Source organism: Hemiscyllium ocellatum, chromosome 9 (genome assembly GCF_020745735.1).
Source record: "Hemiscyllium ocellatum isolate sHemOce1 chromosome 9, sHemOce1.pat.X.cur, whole genome shotgun sequence".
In the NCBI taxonomy this organism is placed as follows: Eukaryota; Metazoa; Chordata; class Chondrichthyes; order Orectolobiformes; family Hemiscylliidae; genus Hemiscyllium; species Hemiscyllium ocellatum.
Window position 1 is genome coordinate 47,112,285 of NC_083409.1, and position 19,657 is coordinate 47,131,941.

A 19,657-nucleotide genomic window follows, 5' to 3' on the forward strand; every position below is an offset into this window, starting at 1 on the left:
GATAAAAGTCCCACCTACACCAGCGGTGTGTCATAACTTCTGTGAACTGGTTGATTTCAAAGTATCTACAAAATTTCCTACAGGGCACCTTGTGCTGTCTTTGCATTTGGGTCAAGAGGTTGGAAATCTCTCATAATGTGTCTGAACAGTGGATTAAAATACATACAAAATGCTTCAATGAAACTATTAACAGAGGCATCTCAGATGCCCCTTCAGGTGCATCGTAATTTGTGGTTTTTGATGTGAATGTGATCATTGCCATTCTGTCTTTCAAAAGTAAACATCTCAGCATTGAAGAAAAACTCAGATTCATTTTATAATTTCTGTCCAGCCAGAGGTTTGACTATTTTTGTTGCATTTATGCAACGGATACACAGAGATAAATTCAAAAAATAGTGGTCAGCTAATCCCACCTACTCCCACCAGCTCAAACCCAACCGCCTCCCTTACAGAGGCAGATCAATTCTCCCACACTGATATGCATCATATCTCCCCTGCCTCACTGACACAGCTCAGTCCCTGCCCCCCACCATTAACTCAGACTCCCCTCCCCCAATCAACAGCTCAGATCCCCCTCTCCCAACACTACTGAGCATACCCCTGTGACAATGCTGAAACTACTTTCACTTCCCCAACCTGAATCTTCGGTTCCTGTCCAGTGGATCCTGGGTGGAGAATGGGGGTATGGGGGTGGTGGAGGGGAAGTTCTGTAGTGGGTCTGGTGGTATTATTGATGGTGGTGAGGCTCAATCCTACTCAGTGTGACAGGTCCACTTCAAACTCTGCAAGTCAATGAATAATGACAGACAACAAGATCTCCGGCTTTCAGTTTATGGTTAATCAGGAGACATGGTTTTAATGTAGTTGCACTAAGCCTTTAACCTCCTCGCACTGTACATGGGTGGATTCAAGCTGGAGCCAGGGCCAGAAGAGCCAAAGACTCCAACATAAAACAAGCAAGCATGTAATTTAAATCACAGTCAGTAGCATCCACACCCTGTCAATGCGATCTGAGCCAGTTAGGCTCAGTTTAATCTTTTGCGAAAGGGATTCTAATGGTGATACGATAACAGAAAGATCTCACCTCAGCAACTGATTTCCAAAATCACTGAGTGGGGATGCTGGTGAAGCATACCTCAATTTCAGAATGTCTATGTTAATCTGCAGTTGTAGAACATCCTGAACTTGTGATCAGGTTTAGAAGCGTAATGATCATAGACAGTGATAGATTTACATTTAAAAGCTCACAAAATCTGGCCTAATGGATTGAACACCATTGGAAAAACAGCTAAGGTTTCCTCCTGTGCTTGTTTGACAGCTGCCATTTAGCATCTGTAAGGAGAGAAAAGAGCTGATGATGAGTCTAGCTGACCCTTTGTCAAAGCTTGTCAAAGATTGATCAAGTTGTTGCCTTTGTGATGCAGCAGGGATTTACTACTAAATTATAGCATCATCATCAGCTGCTCATATATATAAACGGCAACCTGAAGTAGACTGAGCACATTCCTAACTTTACACTATATTCACTGATTGTTTCATCAGGGTATCATTATCATGCGGGATTGTTTTGGTTTATCTCCTCCTACCGCAAATGCAACAAGACATCTGTGCTGTTGACATTAATAATGCGCATCTGGTATTAGATATTAGAACCTGACTCCATCCATAGGCATTGTCTCTGTCCAATTATCACCTTACTGCCCTGACTGGTGTGGAGACTACAGCACAGAGTACTGACTCGATAAAGTGTTTGTTCCTGACACTGAACAATCATGAAACTCGATTTGTTATCATTTTAATCGTCACTGTGTTACTGAAAAAAAAACCCTGGGTCCAGCACAATGCTGTGGGTGTGGAGCTACATGTAGGCCAGACGAGGTAAGGGTGGCAGGAGGACAGCAGATGTCCTTTCCCCAACAGAATTTTAATATGATCAACAGAACAGCTTTATTAAGGGAGGTCAAATTTCACCATGCGCCACAGCGGGATATAAACCTATTGAACTTTACTCTGGGGCCTTGGATGACTAGGAGAAAGTGAGGATTGCAGATGCTGGAGATCAGAGCTGAAAATGTGTTGCTGGAAAAGCGTAGCAGGTCAGGCAGCATCCAAGGAGCAGGAGAATCGAAGTTTCGGGCATAAGCCCTCCTTCCTGCTCCTTGGATGCTGCCTGACCTGCTGCGCTTTTCCAGCAACACATTTTCAACCTTGGATGACTAGCCCAATGACATTCCATCCCGCCACCACCACTTCTTTCGAGGTGAAAAAGCTTTGTGTCCACTCTTCGCAATTATTAGAATATTAGAAGCAGTGGAACAGGCCATTCGGCCCAACCTGTCTGTACTGTTTAAACCGCAGGCACTTCCCAGCAGTGACCCTCCTTTCCCTTTTCTCTCCCCCATGTCCCTGGGGATCACTTTGGTCGCAAGTTTACTGACCTTCCATTCCTCCTTCTCAATCCTCAGCACAACTCTCCCCTCTTCGGTAACCACTTTCTCTTTGAGCCTGGCCAGATTTATTCGGTTCTGCCACAACATCGTGAACCCGGTGGGCGCCTTCCGTTTCGGCCGCGCGCTCTCTTTCTCTCGTTCTTCCTTCAGTTTTTGAATCCTTTCTTCCCAAAGTGCTCTCACTGTGCAAACCGAGCCGCCACACACCGACACCGCCCTCATGGTTTCAGGGAGATAGCCCCCAGATCTACCTCCTTAGGCCACAGAGACTGATACAAACCCCGGGGTGGGCAGCAGGAACCACCCGCAGCCGGGACTGGGAGACGTCTCTACTCTAACCCCACAACATTTCGGGGCTAACTCTGACCCAACCCGCCAGGGGAACCTGTCTGATCTTCAACAGAACAGCTCTAGGTTGTGACCCCGGGGAGAAATGCGACGCTCAGTCTAAATTTAACCAGTGACTTAATAAAGAGACCTTTTCAACCCGGGAGGTGAGACGCAGTGACTGCTTTTGTTTTGCAGCCTGTTCCAACGTTTCACCCAAGTGTTTAAAAGGTCCATTTTCCGCACAGCCGCCCCGTTTGTATACTCCAGGCAAAAGCCTCCGCCAGAACGAGAAATGAGAAACATGTTTCTGCAACCCGCCCCAAAACATTTAATGAGACATTTCTTGAGATGTTCACCAGATGTCATGAAGAAATCCAAAGCCCTGCGTTCGTAAATGGGTCATTTTTTTTTCACTTTTAGATGTCTTTATAATGATTTTACAAGGCAGAAGTTGGTGCAGTTTGGTACAATTGCAACATTTAAAAGGCGTTTGGAGGGGTACTGGCAGGTGGGACTAGATCGTGTTGGGATATCCGGTCAGCACGGATGGGTTGGACCTACGGGTTTGTTTCCTGCTGTACATCTCTATGACTCTAAGTTGACTGGTGTCAGGAGACTACAATTGAAAAATAAATTGCACTCTGTTGCCGACTGGTCAGCCACGTGAGGTGTGCTTTGGTATATCATGATGGTGAGAAAGATACTGCCTGTGAGATACTTCATGTTCATCTGGACTACCACAAGCTACCCTCAAAATGGATCTGGGTAATGGACTGTGTGGGATATAGATAAATTAATGTTACTTCTGCAATATAATTACTGGTGCGGGGTGAATGAACTCACATCAGTGTGTAATTGTTTCAGCCAAGAGCTGAGTCAACAAGAATGGAAACTATGTGGACGAAATGCAGAATTTTTTTTTGTATTAGCTAAAAATGTATGCAAGGAAGAAACGGGACTGCAAAACAATGGTAGAAATACAGGCACTAGATAAAATGCTGTGAAGAGAGGCAGTTAAACTAGATATGCCTGTATAAACAATAGGTATAAACATCTGTTTCCCACTTTTACAGAAACACAGGAACAAACCCCAATTAAAAGAGTCTTAATGATAAGATGCTGAGAGGGGCAGCACAGATGGAGGGAGTAGACAATGGTAAGCAAAGGATGGGATGAGGTCAAACAGCCTTGTGAGGCCAGGAATAAGCGTTTTGTCACAGACAAGGCCGGATAAGACAAGAGATAAACAGGAGTAATGGGTACCGGTCTTAGGGGAGTGGAGAATGTAAACGGGGGGGGGGGGGGGGGAGCAATGAAATTTAAAAATGTAGGAACCAAATTATATAAATAGCGAGTATTTGTTGAATTCGGTGTGTTTTGTCCCTGCCTTGTGGACATCACACCCACTTGCAAGTGTGAAATAAATGACACTACTGATTCAGATTTTGTCTCGGACTGAAATTATTGAAGTGAGTGAGCTTTGTTTCTCAGACTGTCACACACTCCCTGGTATGTGCCTTTGCGAAGGAAGTCTGAAGAAAGCTGCAGTGATTTTTGTCGAGGCTCGTCCTGAAAAGCTTCATGAAGAAGGACTCTGTGCTCTACAGGTTGTTCCCTGGGGGCAACTGAAACAAACATCGAATGCACCTGGAGGACCATCAACTTGGTGAAAGACACTGTTTGGTCTGCCTGAAATTTGTTGGTCTTCCAGAACAAGAAGTCAAAAGGTGTAGTGCTGAAAAAGCATAGCCGGTGGGGTGGGGTGATAGGTCAGAGCAGAGGGTGGAGCAGATAGGTGGGAAGGAAGATGGACAGTAGGCCAGTTCAGCAAGGTGAGTGTCGAGTTGGAGGATTGGATCTGGGATAAGGTCGAGGAAGGGGAGATGAGGAAACTGATGAAATTGACATTGATCCTGAGTGGTTGGAGGGTCTCAAGGTGGACGATGAGATGTTCTTCCTCCAGGCTTCAGGCGGCTATAATTTAGTGGTGGAGGAAGCCCAGGCCTTGCATGTCCTTGGCAGAGTGGAAGGGGGAGTTGAAGTGTTCAGCCACAGGGCAGTCGGGTTGTTTAGTGCATGTGTCCCAGAGATGTTCTCTGAAACGTTCTGCAGGTTGGCGTCCTGTCTCCTCAATATAGAGTAGACCACATCGAAAGCAATGGACACAGTAGATGACGTGTGGAGGTGCAGGAAAATGTCTGTCAAATGTGGAAGGATCCTTTGAGGCCTTGGATGGCAGTGAGGGGGAGGTGGGGTGCAGGTTTTACACCCCTTCCGGTGGCATGGGAAGGTGCTGGGAGTGGAGGGTAGATTGGTGGGGGACATGGACCTAATGAAGTCACAGAGGGAACAGTCTCTGCGGAATGCAGATTGGGCTGAGGAGGGAAATATATCTCTGGTGGTAGAGCCTGTTTCTAGGTGGTAGAAATGACGGAGGATGATGCATTGTATCTGGAGGTTGGTGAAGTGGAAGGTGAGGACCAAGGGGGGTTCAGTCCTTGTTGCAATTGGAGGGGTGGAGTTCAAGCAGGAGTGCGGGAAGTGGAGATGTGCTGGAGGACATCATGGGATGGGAGATTGCTGTCTTTGAAGAAGGATGGATAGTGTTTTTACAGGAGGCAGGGTGGGAGGAGTCCAGGTAGCTGTGGGAGTCGGTGGGTTTGAAGTAGATGTCCATGTTGAATCAGAAGCTGGAAGGGGAGGGAGCTGTCAGAGATGTCCAAAGGATCTTGAGGTCAGGGTGGAAGGTGTTTGTGAAGTTGATGAACTGCTCAACCTCCTCATGAGAACACGAGGTAGCGCCGATATTGAATGCGCAGACTAACACATCCCAAGGTCCAGGACTACGTGCTAAGGGATGCACTAAAGCTTGGGGCACAGCTGTTGCTAAGGTGCAGTGGGAAAACACCACCATCTAAGGTATTTCTGCCGAAGTTAAATGGGGGTGTGTTCAATTATCGGGTCCCCAACACCTCAAATTTAAGTGATTATAGTCTAGTACAAGGAAGAAATGTTTTGTTGGATACAATCTAACTCCAATGTTTGTTTCTCCATATGTTACTGCACAGAACAGAACTGCTTTAGTGACTATGTATATAAAAATGCTTTTATGAATAAAGAATATTGTTGAAATAAAAGAAAATTCATGGTAGGTGAGAGAGCAGCTCCCTGGCCCTCTAGGACAATGGAGATTTACTTTAACGAGCTGGTTGTGATGTCGGTAACTTAACCAAAATGGCGTGGAAGAAAATGGCAAACTACCGTGGCAAAAACAGCCATGGACTACATCAGAGTAGAACCAGTACAAACAAACACCACGAGATGGGGTTCTGGGGGGGCCATATCATTCAGCGAACTCCAGCACAGTACTCAGGTACAAGAGGGCCACCAGTATCAGGCAAATAGGAAGGTCAAATGAACAGGAAAAGAAAGCTGGAGAAATGAAGTAATTTATTGAGAAGGAGACGTTGACAATGGCGGGCAGGAGAAGGCAACTTCATGAGTGATGCGAAGAATATTATATATTCATGAGGAGAAGGAAGGGAACGTGAGTCAGAGGAACGATGTGTGTGGGAGGAGATACTCCTCACAAGTGAACACCCGGGTGAGGATGGTAGAATTAAAAAACACTAATTGAACAGATGAGTGGAAAGAACTACAATGTGAGCAATAATAATGTTTGCTCAGAGATATTCGAGCAGTACTGTTATAGAAGGGAGAGGTGTTAAAGAAGTAGTGGAACAATTTGAATTTGGAGTGGGGACATAAGCAAGGCCATTAATTGGTAGGTTTTTAGCAGAAGAATGGGATTCATGCTAACACATTTGTAATTTATGTATCAAGAAAGAAGATCTATGTGGAAAATGCATCTCTGCTGGCAGTACAAACAGCAGCTACCTTTACAATACAGTATCTGGCATTCCCTTCCAGTGCTCACTCTCAATGAAACTGAATGTACGGTTCTGTGTGGAACAGGTGATCAATTTAATGCTCTACCTTCTAAGCAACTACTCAAGACGGGTTTCTAACTCAAGATATTTACAGTGTCAACTGACACGCATCAGACTGTGCGCAGTTCTGGTCACCCTGTTATAGGAAGAATATTACTAAACTGGAGAAGGTTCAGAAAAGATTTACCAGAACATTGCCAGGTATGAAGGGTTTGAGATATAAAAATAGACAGGAAAGGCTGGGACCTTTTTCACTGCATAGTAGGAGATTGAGAGGTGACCTTATTGACGTTTATAAAGTCATGAGAGGCATTAATAAGGTGAATGACAAAGGTCCTTTACGTAGGGTAGGAGAGTTCAAAACTAGGGTCATATTTTTAAGGGGAGAGGAGAAAGATTTTTTTAATTCATAGAATCCCTAAAGTGTGGAAACAGGCAATTTGACCCAACAAGTCCATACCAACCCAGAGTAATTCCTGTTACCTATTACTCTACATTTACCCCCTGACTAACACACCTAATCTAGATATCCCTGAACTCAATGGGCAATTTAGCATGGCCAATTCACCTAACTTGTTCCAGTTTCCTTCCACGATCCAAAGATGTGCAGGTTGGGTGAATTGGCCATGCTAAATTATCCATAGTGTTCAGGGATGCGTAGATTAGGTGCATTAGTCAGGGGTACATGTAGAGTAATAGGGGGCTGGATCTGGGTGGGTTTCTCTTCGGAGGGTCGGTGTGGACTTGTTGGGCCAGATGGCCTGTTCCCACACCGTAGGGATTCTATTGATCTTTGGACTGTAGGAGGAAACCTGAGCACCTGGAGGAAACCCAAGCAGACAAGGGGACAATGTGCAAACTCCACAAAGACAGTTGGAATTGAACCCAGTCCCTGGCGCTGTAAGACAACAGTGTTAACCACTGAGCCACCGTGCCACCCCATGAAGATCTAAATTGAAGGCAACCAACATGAGACTCACACCCAACAATCATGAGATTAAGAGTCTTATTCTCTGCTGACTAAGCTGGCTGGGCCTAAAAAAAGACATGAGGGGCATGCCCCCATCCTCTGCACTGCCCTGAGGTTGACCTGCCCCTGTCCGCTGACTGACTGCTGATACTCAGCCACATTTGCAACATTGCTGACATACTGACCGTCCTATCTACGCTGTACAGCACGGCTCAATGATATGCAAATCTGTCCCCATGCTTTTAAATATATCCTAAAATGTTAACACCTCTAGTTTCTTGTTTGATAGTGAGTGGCTTCTGCAAACAACCCCGTTTTAAAAACTATGTCAACCGGAGTACAATCAAATCATTCCTTTGAAAGGAATGCATTTTCTTTTTTAAATGGCAAGGGGTTACGAGGAAGAACGTTAAAGAATTTGCTTCTGCCAACTTGCTCCGTGGCTTGTGGGCAGACAGACAACGGCATCTCGCCGAAGATGCAGAGAGAATTAATCAAATGAAATGGAGCCTGTCGGTTATACCGCGCTTTATTTTGAAAACCCTGTAAAAAAAACACACAATCATGATTTGATTTCCTTTTAAGTTGAAAAAGAACTGTCTAAAAAAATTACAATTTCCCTTTGACTCAATTTTCTTTTCCATTTACAAGCCCCGATAACGTCAGTTAAAATATCGGTAAACAAAATTAAATAACTAACGTAGCAAATAAAGCTGATAAATAGGTCGGGAGCGCTTGTGTAACAAAGCGGCTAATTTACGAAACGGGAAAACAAATGGAATAGGAGACAAATCCACCGATGATGGACATTATAACAGCAACTGATTTATTAAAGGCAAAATGCAAAAACATGATTTGCTTTAAAAGGCAAACAGAAAGTTTTCTTGGTTTGTATTCCAAAGTGCTTTTTGAAACAAAAATCTCCTGTGAGAGCAAACCCAGTTCAGGGTGAATGACAAGAGCGCCTTCATGTTGAGGAGACGCGGAAATTCCTGTCCCTTAACATATATTCCCTGCGGTTACATTTCACACCAGTCAGAGGTTATAACAAAGTAAACAGACGCTGAGAAAATCTTTCAAAAAATTACTTCGGATGTTGGATGTCCACAAAAAAGAGAGAAAAGTTTCTTTTTGATCGGAAGTTTATTACAGTTTGTTTCAGATGCTGAAGTTGCTCTGTCGGATTCGATGTCCTCATTGAGGGGAGCCTGCGTTCACGGTGATCCCGAGGCGATCCAGTGTGTCAGCTTTGGATGTTATTCGTGATAGACTGCGAATACCAGGCAGAGAGCGAACAGCGAGTCGTTCTGGAAGCACACTTCTGCGTACGTGTCCACAGTGGGACTCCACACCGCTCTGCTGGAACAGCACAGACCTGATGATGTGGTCGCCCCCAGGGCCAAGTAGCAGACGATCTTGTACCTCTCGTAGCCCAGGGCTTTCACCGCTTTCTTCACACACTCGGCCAGCTCCACGACGGCCAGAGCCGAGCCGTGCGGCTCGTACTTCGCATCCTTCAGCCTGGCCTCCAGGACGGGCCGAATGGCAGCCCGCGCCTCCTCAGCCGAGAATGTCCTGGCGGCTCGGGGTACATACAGGTTGGTGGCGGAGCTGCTACTGCTGCTGCTGTTGGGGCCGGCGTTCGGGCGCTGCCTCTGGCTCAGCCGCTCGGCTTTCTCTCGCCTCTTCCCCTTGCTCCTGTGCAGCTCGCTGCCCCCTCCAGGCGGAGCCCACCCCTGGGACAGGTGACCGTACCAGCTCCGGGCTAAACGCATGGCCCCCAAACTGCTGGGTTTCTTCAGTCGCTCAGCCTCCCCGAAGCTGCAGCTTCCCATTTTCGCTTCAGCGAGTCGCGGGGTCAGCACTGACCTGTCTCTCCCTTTTGGTTTCGCTGGGACAAACTCATGTCCCCGCTGCCGTGAGGGGAGTGCAGACTGCCCTGAACCAGCGGCAGAGTCAGGGCACCGCAGCTGTGAGCCACTCACCCTCCCCAGGAGGAGGGGATATTTGAATTCAAAAGGAGATTGGCCGGCCGGGAGAGGCGGGTTGAGAAAATGAATTGCAGAACTTGATGCTCAGAAAACAATGTGTATTCTCCCCAAACATTAACCCATTTTCAACGCTGTTGTGGCCGCCCAAATACAATCATAAAATTAAAATCCATCTGAATACCGCATGTCATCATTTTCCTCACCAACATGCCCAAACTTCTGGTCTAGCGGTAGAGATTTTACCAAGTCAGTAGAATACCCTTTCACAACCACATAGTTTAAAATAAAAGAAGCTATCGGTTGGGACATCTCATGGCATGGAAGAAGAGGTGGAGGACAGAATGGATTTGGGTTGAGCTAAGGAGTGTAATTGCACAGTTCAAGACCACTCATTGGTGGGGAGGGAATGTCGAGAAACAAATCTGAAAGGAAATGAGATGCAATCATCATAGAGTAATTATAACAGGGGATTTTACGCAGTTTGTGGAATGGGGATGATGGTCAAGTGCAGCAAGGGCAGGCGTTGCCAGGTTGTGTTTAAGAGAATTTCCTTCAGCAGGATGTGTCCGGTCCAACAAGAAAGGATGATTTGGAGATGCCGGTGTTGGACTGGGGTGTACAAAGTTAAAAATCACACAACACCAGGTTATAGTCCAACAGGTTTAATTGGAAGCACACTAGCTTTCGGAACGACACTCCTGTTAATCGCCTGATGAAGGAGCGTCGCTCCAAAAGCTAGTGTGCTTCCAGTTAAACCTGTTGGACTATAACCTGGTGTTGTGCGGTTTTTAACTTTGAACAAGAAAGGAAGCACTGTTAGACCTGGTTCTTAGGAATGAAGTGGGCCGTTTAGATCAAGAGACAGTTGGGGGGGGGGGGGGGGCGGTCATTTAGGGAACAGTGATCAATTTCTTGTAAGATTCAGGATGATAGTGAAAAGTAACAATAAACTGGAGAAAATACAGAGATGTGTTGCATAGACAGCAACTGAAGGTTAGAGAGAAAAACAGTTGCTGAGCAATGGGCTATCTTCAAAAAGGAGATGTTTTGGGCACAATTAAGGTTATTCCCTCAAAAGTAAGTGGTGGAGTAAACAAATCCATAGGCCCCTGGATGAAAAGGTGTGCTCATGTCAGTGTCAGGTAGAAACTACAATTGAGAGCCAAGCTCAATACTGAAGGCTCAGACAGGACATGAAAAAGCAAATAAGACAAGTAAGGATTAATTCTGAGTCAAGACTGGTATCTAACAATATGAATTCCCGAAGTTTTCTATAAAGCACTTCAATAATAAATGGGTGGTAAAATGAGGAGTAGGGCTAATTAGACACCAAAAAGGGCATTTCCACTCAGAAGCAAGAGGTATGGCAGAGGCATTAAGTAAATACTTTGCATCAATCTCAGAAGTGTCTAAAATTTATAACAGTCAGCTATTGGATAAGCTGTCAATAATTAAAGTCGATAAAGCACCAAGACTGGATGAGATGCACCTAAGGCTATCCTTGGAAATGATGTGCAAATTGCAGAGTCACTGACAATAATCTTCCAATCTTCCTTCAACTCAAGTGTTGCCAGAAGATTGGAGAATTGCCAGAAAGTGTAGAATATCTGAAGACTGGGAGGTTTTTAGAATACAGCAAAAGTGGACAAGAAACTGATAAGGGAGATCGGATATGAATTCAATCTTGCAACAAAAAGATAGTAAACTCTTTTATAGAAACAAAAAGGTTTGCTTAAGTCATATGTGGGTCCATTATAGGCAGAGTCAGAAGAATTTATAATGGGGAATAGAGAAATGACAGAGATGCAAAATTATTACATGTTGTCTGTATTCACCAAAGAAAATACAACAAACTTACCAGAATTACAAGTCCCAATGGCTATAGAGAATGAAGAGTTGAAAGAAATTAGTATGATGATTTTTCTGGAGGGATTAATGAGGTTAATTAATTGATAAGTCCCTGGGACCTGACATTCTATATCTTAGAGTGCTGAAGGAAGTGGCTTTGGACATAGCTGATGCATTGGTCAGTATCTTCCAAAATTCTATAGATTCTGGAATGATTCCTGTGGATTTGAAAGTAACAAATGTAACCCCACTACTTAAGAAGGCAGCAATAAAACAGAGAACTCCAGATTGTTAGCCTTATGTTAGGAGGAGGAAAAGTGTTAGAATCTATTATAAAGGCTGTGATAAGTGGACACTTACATAATAATGATCTGATTTGGCATAGTCAGCATAGATTTAGAACATAGAACATTACAGTGCAGTACAGGCCTTTCAGACCTCATTGTTGCGCCAACCCGTGGAACCAATCTGAAGCCTATCTAACCTACACTATTCCATTCTCATCCATATGCCTATCCAATGACCATTTAAATGCCCTTAAATTTGGTGAGTTTACTAATATTGCAGGCAGTACATTCCACACCCCTACTACTCTGAGTAAAGAAACTACCTCTGACATCTGTCCTATATCTATCACCCCTCAATTTAAAGTTATATCCCCTTGTACTAGCCATCGCCATCAGAGAAAAAAGGACTCACTTTCCAATCCATCTAACCCTCTGATTATCTTGTATGTCTCAATTAAGTCATCTCTCAAACTTCTCTCTAACAAAAACAGCCTCAAGTCCCTCAGCCTTTCATCATAAGACCTTTCCTCCATACCAGGCAACATTCTAATACATCTCTTCTGAACTCTTTCCAAAGCATCCACATCCTTCTTATAATGCAATGACCAGAATTATACGCAATATTACAAATGTGGCTGCACCAAAGTTTTGTACAGCTGCAGCGTGATCTCATGGTTCCGAAATGCAATCCTTCTACCGATAAAAGCTAACACACCGTTTACCTCTTTAACAACCCTATCAACCTGGGTGGCAACTTTCAAGAATCTATGTAAGTGGACACTGAGATCTCTGCTCATCTACACTACCAAGAATCTTACCATTAGCCAACTACTTTGTATTCCTGTTACTCCTTCCAAAGCGAATCACCTCACACTTTTCCGCATTAAGCTCCATTTGCCACCTCTCAGCTCAGCTCTGCAGTTTACTCATGTCTCTGTAACCTACAACATTCTTCGTCACTATCCACAACTCTAGCAACCTTAATGGCATCCACAAATTTATTAACCCATCCTTCTATGCCCTCAGCCAGGTTATTTATAAAAGTGACAAACAACAGTGGACCCAAAACAGATCCTTGCAGTACCCCACTAGTAACTGAACTCCAGGATGAATATTTCCCGTTAACCACCACCCTCTGTCTTCTTTCAGTTAGCCAATTTCTGATGCAAACTGCTAAATCACTCTCAATCCTACGCCTCTGTATTTTGTGCAATAGCCTTCTGTGGGGAACCTTATCAAATGCATTCCTGAAATACATGTACACCACGTCAACTGCTTTACCCTCATCAACCTGTTTGGTAATCTTCTAAAGAACTTAATAAGGAGTTTGCAATGGGAAATCATTTTGATTAGCTTGGGACTTTCTTTGAGGATGTTATCAACAAATGTGATAAATGGACACAATGGACACAATATACTTGGATTTTCTGAAGGCTTTCAATAAGATTCCCAGAGGACGTGAGAGAAATTAAAGCACATGGGATTGGAGATAATATATTGCCATAGACTGACTAGTGAGGGTCCAACAAGGATTAATATTTGGGCCACAGTTGTTCATAATGTATATCAGTGATTTAGAAATGAGAATGAAACGTAACACTTCCAAATGTGTGAATGATTCAAAGATAAGTAGGAATGTGTAGTGACAGGAAAAGTGCAAAGTGCTTTATTGGGTAGGCAAGAATATGACCGATGATATTTAATTATGAAGTTATTCACTTTAACAGGAAAAACAGATATGCAGAGTATTTCTTAAATGGTAAGAGGTTAGATCTAGGTGTCCTTATCACTAAGTCACTGAAGGCTAACATGCAGTTGCAGCAAACTATTAGAAAAGTTAATAGACTATGTTCCTTCTAATATTTCCTGCTTTTATGCCGATTTCGGAGATCAGAATGCACCAGTGGCTTCTGGAATTGGAAGTCAATGTATCTGCACATCAACTGGTGTGCATAGGCCCTCCAAGTGGCTGCAGTGCTTCGAGTGAACATTGCTAATAAAATATTAGCCTTCATTGCAAGAAGATTCAACTACAGGAATAATGAAATCTTGTTGATAAGCTTGGTTAGACCTCACCTGGAGTACTGTGTGCAATTTTAGTCTCCTTAACTCAATTTAGAATGCAACAATGGTTCACTAGACTTGTTCCTGTCATGGTGGCATTGTCCTATGAAGAGAAAGTACGCAAACTGAGCCTATATGCTCTTGAATTTCAAAGAATGAGAAGTGATCTAACTGAAACCTACAAAAAATACTTAAAGGGATAGACAGGGCAGAGATAGATATGTGGTTTCCCCTGGTTGAAGAATCTGGAACTAAGGGGCACAATTTAACAAATGGGGAATGCCACTTTGAACTAAGATGAGGAGAAATGTTTTTATTTAGAGTGTTTGGACTTTTCTTACCCAAAGGACACAAATTTGACATCATGTTTAAGGAAATTTCCAGAATGAAGATGCCACACACTAAAATATTCAATCAGTTTAAGATTTGGAATGCACTGAAAGAGTGTGGATGCATATTTAATAAGGCTGTAAAATAAATTGAATAAAATACAGGTTGTTCCACTATAACAGATGTTCCATCAACATAAATTCGCTATAACATGATAGATAAATTCGGGGCATTGCTTCTAAAGCGCAAACATTTAAAACGTGTGTTGGCTGTAATGCGATTACTCACCAACACTTTAAGCGCTGTTTCTAAAACGTGACTTTTTCTGTAACACAGAGTTGCACAGGAACACAGCCATTGTGTTATAAAGAACTACCTGTATGAAAAAGCTGCAGTGCTAATAACAAGAAGCATGGGAATGGGACTATTTGGATAACTATTTCAAAGAGAAGGCAGACAGAATAGGCTAAAAAGCTTCATTCTGTGCTAAATCATTTAATGATGTTAAGAAAAGCAAGAATTTGTGTATTCTAAATGGATTGAACAGAAACTTGAACTGTGCTAATTTCTCACGAGGTTATTTCAAAATCTCAAATACACCCAACTGATTTGTAAAAATAGAAGGAAAAGTTTATTTCCCTTTCTGAAGGTGTTAACTGTGGGTGTGCAAGTTGCCTAAAAATGGAATGGGAGACAGATGAAACAAAGTAACAGAGGGAGAAGACTCTTTTAGTTTCAAACACAATTCCAGAATGGAGAGCACAACTCTGGATACCATAAATGATATAACAATTATTCTGTCTCTGTCCTAAAGTTAATAGTGACATTTAAAGTTTTTGAATGTTGCACTTAAGTAACTAATTAGTTATAGATTTCACAGTGTATTGCTAAACATAGTCTTTAGTTTACAGTACAGTATTCAGATAATTGTTATTCAGATAAAATTATGTATATTTTGATAGCGTTTCAGCTCTTATACTGAAAAACAGGCTACAGATTGAAACAAAAATACAACTGTTCATGCAAAAAGTTCTTGCACAATAAAAAAGCTTTGATTCTTGAAGAAATCTCTGTGAAATATACAAAGAGTAAAAAATAGAAGTCACATCCAAAGCAAATCGTATTTCACAATCATATTCCTCCTTCAAAAAATTGAAATCAATTATGTAAATATTTTTCCATCAAATAATCTTGAAAGCTCTTCATACTGCAGTTATAATTTTTTTAAAAATGTTTTGAAATGAACGTTTGCTGCAGAAGATATTATTTCACAGTAAATATTTATTGTGACCAATCTTTTAAAAGATCAGAACAATTATATATTGTAGATATTTTGCACATGATATTTAAACTTTAAATTTAATGTTGGAATATAATGTTCCTCAGCAAATCAGAACCTGGAAATTGTCAGTTAAATAAAACTACATGAATGCTTCAAGCACCGAGTAGTGTTTCTGCACCAAAATGTAATTAATAACATTGGGGCTACTTTATTAAAACAGTGCAAATTATTAACATGCTGTGGTTCTGAACACCTCTAATATTCCATAATTGGTTGTAAAACTTCTGCAGCCATTGTTTAACAGAGGCAGCAAGTGTATACTGCAAGTTTAAAAAAGGCTTCAGTGCTCCAAGGCACAGGGATAATAAACAAATTAGACTACAAACCGCTTTGATTGAATTATGGCATGTGTTTATACAGTTAAAGCTAGATGCTACAATACTAACTTTTCACAATGACCTAACTACCTTTTGTTTTTCTTGGGAAGGGGAGACAGGGAGAGAATTTAAAAGGAGGGGAAGTTGAGAAGACATTTAATGTAAACCTCACCCTGCAAGAATTATACCCCTTCCACCATTTAGCTTAACTAAAGAACCAAAATCTGATTTCTACCAAATATAAACTGCTGCTTTAGACAAGTCACTGATCAGAATTTTAAAACTGACAGAAAACCATGGCAGCATTTATAAATCACTTTGAAATAAAACCTATTTCTTTTGAAGCTGGTCTGTTGAAGTAAGTTCTTGTTTATCAATGACTTTTTTTTTACTTTAGATCTAGCAGCATGGATGCAGGATTCTCCAAATAGGATTTCCAAAGATTTGAAAATCGGGCCATCGTGGCTCCATCGATAATCCGGTGATCAGCTGACCAGCTTACATTCATGATTTGAGCCTTGATCACTTCACCTTTATCATTAAATCGTGGCAGGACCTAAAACATCAAACACCTCAATTAGATATGTGGGTAAAGTAGCAGGGAATTATTAGCAAACATTTGGATTCCTGCAATCACAAGAATTAATATATCAAATTACAAACCTGTATTTTTCCAATAGCTCCAATAGCTACTTCTGGAGGTAGTATAACAGGTTTAGCATAGGTGCCACCAATCTACAAACAGACAGATACGACACAGTAAACATCTCCAAAGTATTCCAAATTCTAAAACTTACTTAACAATTCAACAAATGAAACTGCACTTTCAGTTGAACATTGGAGATCCAACTGTTTATTAAAACATTAACTGGGTCAATGTTATTGTGGATATCGGCATCATTAATGTTATCCCTGTAGGTCCGGCATACTGCAAAACTTTTCTGGCTACAGTACTAACAATATCTATAGCTAGTTGCAAGTTATGAAAGTACAATTTAATATAAAGACCAAAAATTAACATTCATTAGATCTGTTGGCTTTACAATTACTTTGTGACACTCCAAGTTCTTGAGAAGATTTGTAGCTAAGGTTGTGGATGAGGTTGTTGACTTGTTCGCTGAGCTGGTAAATTAGTTTGCAGATGTTTCATTGTCCTACTAGGTAACATCATTAGTGCACCTTCAGTAAAGCATTGGTGTTCTGTCCCACTTGCTATTTGTGTGTCCCGGTTTGCTGAGATGGGTGGTATTATTTCTTGTTTTGTTTCTTAGTGGTTGGTATATGGGGTCTAACTCTACATGTTTGTTAATAGAGTTCTGGGTTGAGTGCCAGGTCTCCAGGAATTCATGTGAAGTGAGCAAATCAACAACCTCACTTTGTGACACCATCATCATCTTTATTTTAGTGTGTGAGCAGAAATGCCAACATTATTCTAAACCGTCACATAGTGGGTGGACTGAGCTGCCAGCGGAAGTCATGAAGCCTGGTACAATTATAACATTTAAAAGGCATCAGGATGAGTATATGAATAAGAAGGGTTTAGAGGGAATTGGGCCAAGTGCTGACAAATGGGACTAGATTAATTTAGGATATCTGGTTACCATGGACAAGTTGCACCAAAGGGTCTGTTTCCATGCTGTTCATCTCTAAGACTCCTTGATAAAAGTAAGCAAAATTTTAATTGGAAGACTTATTAGATTACACCAGTCAAATTTTAAAGACTACATTAATAATGAGTAGCTCAGTCACCAACATTTAAATTGAAACTGAACTGCAGCTGAATCTGGAGGATTATAATGTAAAGAATACCCAATGCTCATGTAACTAAAAATTTTACTCAAAACAAAAAGGTTATGAGTGCAAATGTCAGGGCTGCCCAACATGTTTGAATGATAGGAAAACAGAATCAGTCAACTGCTTAAAGAGTCCCTTCGCCATAGAATGAAGAATCAATGAGAATCATTGGGTCAATCTGCATTCCCTTCAAATCTAAAATCAACAGTGGTAGGACTAAGGAACTGAAAGAAACAAAATTAACATATTAAGGCATTTTAGATTAGATTAGATTAGACTTACAGTGTGGAAACAGGCCCTTCGGCCCAACAAGTCCACACCGACCCGCCGAAGCGCAACCCACCCATACCCCTACATTTACCCCTTACCTAACACTAGGGGCAATTTAGCTTGGCCAATTCACCTGACCCGCACATCTTTGTGACTGTGGGAGGAAACCGGAGCACCCGGAGGAAACCCACGCAATTTGACATAAAAATGAAAAGGGCAACAAGTAAGCACTTTAGGCTTATATGTGACTTTTCAAAAAGGATTTAGAAACCAAATGTTAGGTTATTAAATTTAAGTGATATTATCTAATTGTTTGGCAATTGTATGGACCACACCTAACCTAAAATGATATAGTGCTCATTCTAAGTTTTTTTTAAGAGAAACTAATATCTGCCATGTTCATCACTTTCCCACTGTTCACTCCTACCAAGATGAAACTTTAATAAAACAATCCTTTCAATTTTCATTATACAAGTGGTAAATAAAACAACCACACAAAATTAACTGCAGCACTGTAATCTCAACATGGGATTTACCGACTACTAACCAGCTAAGTTTTCCTGTTTGCACATCAGGGTGTGAGCATTTGAATGTGATTTTAATGTAATGACCGTCCAGGCACCACTCATAATAATATCAGCTCAGTATTTAGCCCTGCTCACATGTCTATGTTGCTCCAATATTTGAGAAATTGATTTGCATGACAAAATCAACAATCTTGATATTAGTGTTAGAACATAGAACATAGAACAATACAGCACAGAACAGGCCCTTTGGCCCACGATGTTGTGCCGAACATTTATACTAGCTTAAGCACCAATCCATGTACCTATCCAATTTCCGCTTAAAGGTCACCAATGATTCTGACTCTGCCACTCCCACAGGCAGCGCATTCCATGCCCCCACCATTCTCTGGGTAAAGAACCTACCCCTGACATCCCCCCTATACCTTCCACCCTTCACCTTGAATTTATGTCCCCTTGTAACACTCTGTTGTACCCGGGGAAAAAGTCTCTGACTGTCTACTCTATCTATTCCCCTGATCATCTTATAAACCTCTATCAAGTCACCCTTCGCTGTTCCAATGAGAAAAGGCCTAGCACTCTCAAACTATCCTCATACGACCTATTTTCCATTCCAGGCAACATCCTGGTAAATCTGCTCTGCACCCTCTCCAAAACTTCCACATCTTTCCTAAAGTGAGGCGACCAGAACTGCATACAGTACTCCAAATGTGGCCTTACCAAGGTCCTGTACAGCTGCAATATCACCTCACAACTCTTGAATTCAATCCCTCTGCTAATGAACGCTAATACACCATAAATTTTCTTACAAGCTCTATCCACCTGAGTGGCAACTTTTAAAGAGCTATGAACATAGACCCCAAGATCCTTCTGCTCCTCCACCTTACTAAGAATCCTACCGTTAACCCTGATGTGCAAACAGGAAAACTTAGCTGGTTAGTAGTCGGTAAATCCCATGTTGAGATTACAGTGCTGCAGTTAATTTTGTGTGGTTGTTTTATTTACCACTTGTATAATGAAAATTGAAAGGATTGTTTTATTAAAGTTTCGCATTCTTATTTGTCCTTCCAAAATGGACAACCTCACACTTGACAGGGTTGAATTCCATCTGCCACTCCTCAACCCAGCTCTGCATCATATCTAAGTCTCTTTGCAGCTGACAACAGCCCTCCTCACTATCCACAACTCCA

At 42.0% G+C, this 19,657-nt stretch overlaps 3 protein-coding genes across 4 annotated transcripts in view; all 3 read right to left on the reverse strand.

The window, feature by feature from the left end:
• lrrc39 (leucine rich repeat containing 39) overlaps window positions 1-2,836 on the reverse strand; it is a 33,402-nt gene extending 30,566 nt beyond the window's left edge. The window contains exon 1 of the mRNA XM_060829724.1: window positions 2,439-2,836. Coding sequence (XP_060685707.1) covers window positions 2,439-2,672 — 234 coding nt within the window. The 5' untranslated portion in view covers window positions 2,673-2,836. The remainder of the gene's footprint in view (window positions 1-2,438) is intronic.
• A 5,735-nt stretch (window positions 2,837-8,571) lies between these two features.
• LOC132818694 (dynein light chain Tctex-type protein 2B) lies at window positions 8,572-10,327 on the reverse strand. Its single transcript, XM_060829725.1, has one exon. The coding sequence runs from the start codon at window positions 9,533-9,535 to the stop codon at window positions 8,957-8,959; it is 579 nt and encodes a 192-aa protein (XP_060685708.1). The 5' UTR covers window positions 9,536-10,327; the 3' UTR covers window positions 8,572-8,956.
• A 5,138-nt stretch (window positions 10,328-15,465) lies between these two features.
• Window positions 15,466-19,657, reverse strand: part of dbt (dihydrolipoamide branched chain transacylase E2) — a 62,632-nt gene continuing 58,440 nt past the window's right edge. The window contains exons 10-11 of one of the 2 annotated variants that reach the window (XM_060829727.1): window positions 16,543-16,614; window positions 15,466-16,435 (exon numbers count right to left, since the gene is read on the reverse strand). In XM_060829727.1, coding sequence (XP_060685710.1) covers window positions 16,268-16,435; window positions 16,543-16,614 — 240 coding nt within the window. In that variant the 3' untranslated portion in view covers window positions 15,466-16,267. The remainder of the gene's footprint in view (window positions 16,436-16,542; window positions 16,615-19,657) is intronic. The other variant, XM_060829726.1, reaches the window with a different exon arrangement.